We start from the raw sequence: 2,501 nt of genomic DNA on the forward strand, positions 1-2,501 counted from the left end.
TCTCTCTCTCTCTCTCTCTCTCTCTCTCTCTCTCTCTCTGTTTCTCTCTCTCTCTCACACACACACACACATCTTACCATGTACTTCAGGTTGGCCTTGAACTCACTATGTAGTTCAGGCTGGCCTCAAACTCATGGTGATCTTCCTACCTCAACCTCCTGAACGCTGAGATGACAGGTGTGTGCCACCATGCATGGCTAAGAACTTCCTTTCCTTACAAGCTCTTACACAAATTAAAACAGCCACCTCTTCAACTCAGAGTTCCATTGCCACAGATCAACCAAGACTTTCCTTTCATGGCCAAGGAGATGGCTCAGTGGAATAAGCACTTGCCTGGCAAGCACAAGGGCCTGAGTTCAATCCCCAGTTCCGCAAAAAGAAAAAAAAAAAAAAAAAAAAGACTTCCGTTTCTACCCACGAAGGATTATCGTAGTACCACTCAGACACAACCTGGTCTTGAGTTTGGGCAGCTCCATTGTTACAGCAGAATAATCCCGAGTCATTATGAGGACAATGCTGTGCCAACATGAACCTCAGCACATGATGTGAACAATGTCATCGCACACATGTACGCAAAGAGGCAGGGAAATCCAGCCACCAAAGGGGGTGCCTTCCCTCTCACCCGACCAGCACCCTTATCTGTAGCCACCATCTGCCCACCTGTGAAGCCAGGCTGGCAGACACAGTCGTAGCGGTTGATGCCATCACGACAGACTCCGAATGTGCAGGGGTTGCTGGCACAGTCATCGATGTTAACCTCGCAGTTCACACCTGGAGAATGGGAACAGAGCACGAAGGGCCACTATGGTCACTCATCACTTTCTGTCCTCCAGGTAAGACAGTTCCTGCCACAGGCCAGTCCAGCCTCACCTGTGGTGCCAGGGGGACAGCGGCACAGGTATTTGTCCACCAGGTCTAGGCATTTGCCCCCATGACGGCATGGCTGGCTGCGGCACTCATCCACCTGGCTCTCGCAGCGTGTGCCCGTATAGCCAGGTGCACAGGCACAAGTAAAGCTGGCAATACCATCTACGCAGCGCCCATGGTGGCATGGGTCCGGAGAGCAGTCATCCACGTTGCGCTCGCACAGCATCCCCTCGAAGCCTGCAGAGCCAAACCTCAGGCTAGGTCCATTTGCCAGGGCCACCCACAGCTATGGCCTCCACCCAACCCCACCTGTACCTTAGCCCTGCCCATTGAGTCCTCAGGACTCCACCCCCAGCCTACTTCTACTGGGACCAACGCCTAGGCCCACCCACAATTACAGCCCATTCCCAACTGTGGCCCCCATCTCTAGTCCTTACACCATCAGCCTCTCCCTTGATTGGAGTTGAGCACCTGTGAAGTACCTGGGGAAGGTAGAGGGAATTGAACCCGCCCCTACATTTACATATACCCTGTACCTGGCCACACCCCTTGTATTACCTCATTCTGTTTCCATAAGCTCCACCCTCAGGTGTCATTGGTCGTGCTGTTCGCTGAAGCCCCACCTCCAGAACCTCCCCAAACCTGCTATTGGCCCCCTGCTGCCCTAGCCCTGCCTCCACACTATTTAGGGACTATCACTGGCTCCGCCCTCACCTTCTGCACAGCGACACTCATAGCCATCAGGCTGGTCCACGCACTTGGCACCGTTCCTGCAGGGCGTGCTGGCGCATTCATCCACGTCGAGCTGACACATGGACCCACTGAAGCCTGGCAAGGAAGGGACAGAAGGACACCCAGCTAGCGTCACTGCGGTCCCCTGCACCACGCTGCCGCATTTGCAGGGCAGTCTCATTCATTTGGTTTCTAATTCATTCCAATCTCTTCATGACAGGTGGTCTTATAAATCATCTAAGGCGGTCTTATAGGTTCCTGTACAGAACGTCTGTTCCTTGTTCCAGTCCCAGGATGCTCACCGGAGGGGCAGGTACAGCTGAAGCCATTGACTCGATCCTTACAGACCCCGCCGTTGACACATGGGCTACTCTGACACTCGTCAATGTCCACCTCGCAGTAAGTTCCCGTGAAGCCTGGTTAGAGGAGATGAAGAGTGTATGAAAGCAGAGCCTGCTGCAGTCCTCCTGCCCCAGGCTCTCAGGAGCTACGTTTACAGGTTCATCACTAAGTTGTCCAGGCTATGCTGGAACAATCTTTCTTTCTTTCTTTCTTCTTTTTTTTTCTTTTTCTTTTTCTTTTTCTTTTTTCTTTCTTTGTGTGTGTGTGTGTGTGTGTGTGTGTGTTTTGTTTTAATGTATTTAGTATAGGGTCTCACTACACAGCTCAGACTCATAGTAATCCTCCTGTTTTCAGCCTCCTCAGTGCTAAGATTACAGGTGTGTGCCTCCACACCATGTCTTATGCTGGAACTTTTGATCCTCCTGCCTGATGTTGGGATTACAGGTACATGTTGGGATTACAGGTGCATGCCTCACCTGGCTCAGGATCTCACTTTAAACCTAGTCCCACATCACAGGCTTCTTTTTTTTTTTTTAATTTTTTTTTATTTGTCTTTTTTT

At 51.3% G+C, this 2,501-nt stretch overlaps 1 protein-coding gene across 3 annotated transcripts in view; it reads right to left on the reverse strand.

The window, feature by feature from the left end:
* Notch3 (notch 3) overlaps positions 1–2,501 on the reverse strand; it is a 39,985-nt gene that overhangs the window by 23,457 nt on the left and 14,027 nt on the right. For all 3 annotated transcript variants that reach the window (XM_023716836.1, XM_004632628.2, XM_023716834.1), the window contains exons 9-12: positions 1,902–2,015; positions 1,582–1,695; positions 871–1,104; positions 661–771 (exon numbers count right to left, since the gene is read on the reverse strand). In XM_023716836.1, coding sequence (XP_023572604.1) covers positions 661–771; positions 871–1,104; positions 1,582–1,695; positions 1,902–2,015 — 573 coding nt within the window. The remainder of the gene's footprint in view (positions 1–660; positions 772–870; positions 1,105–1,581; positions 1,696–1,901; positions 2,016–2,501) is intronic.

This window comes from Octodon degus, unplaced genomic scaffold (genome assembly GCF_000260255.1).
Source record: "Octodon degus isolate 3935 unplaced genomic scaffold, OctDeg1.0 scaffold00050, whole genome shotgun sequence".
Taxonomy (NCBI): domain Eukaryota; kingdom Metazoa; phylum Chordata; class Mammalia; order Rodentia; family Octodontidae; genus Octodon; species Octodon degus.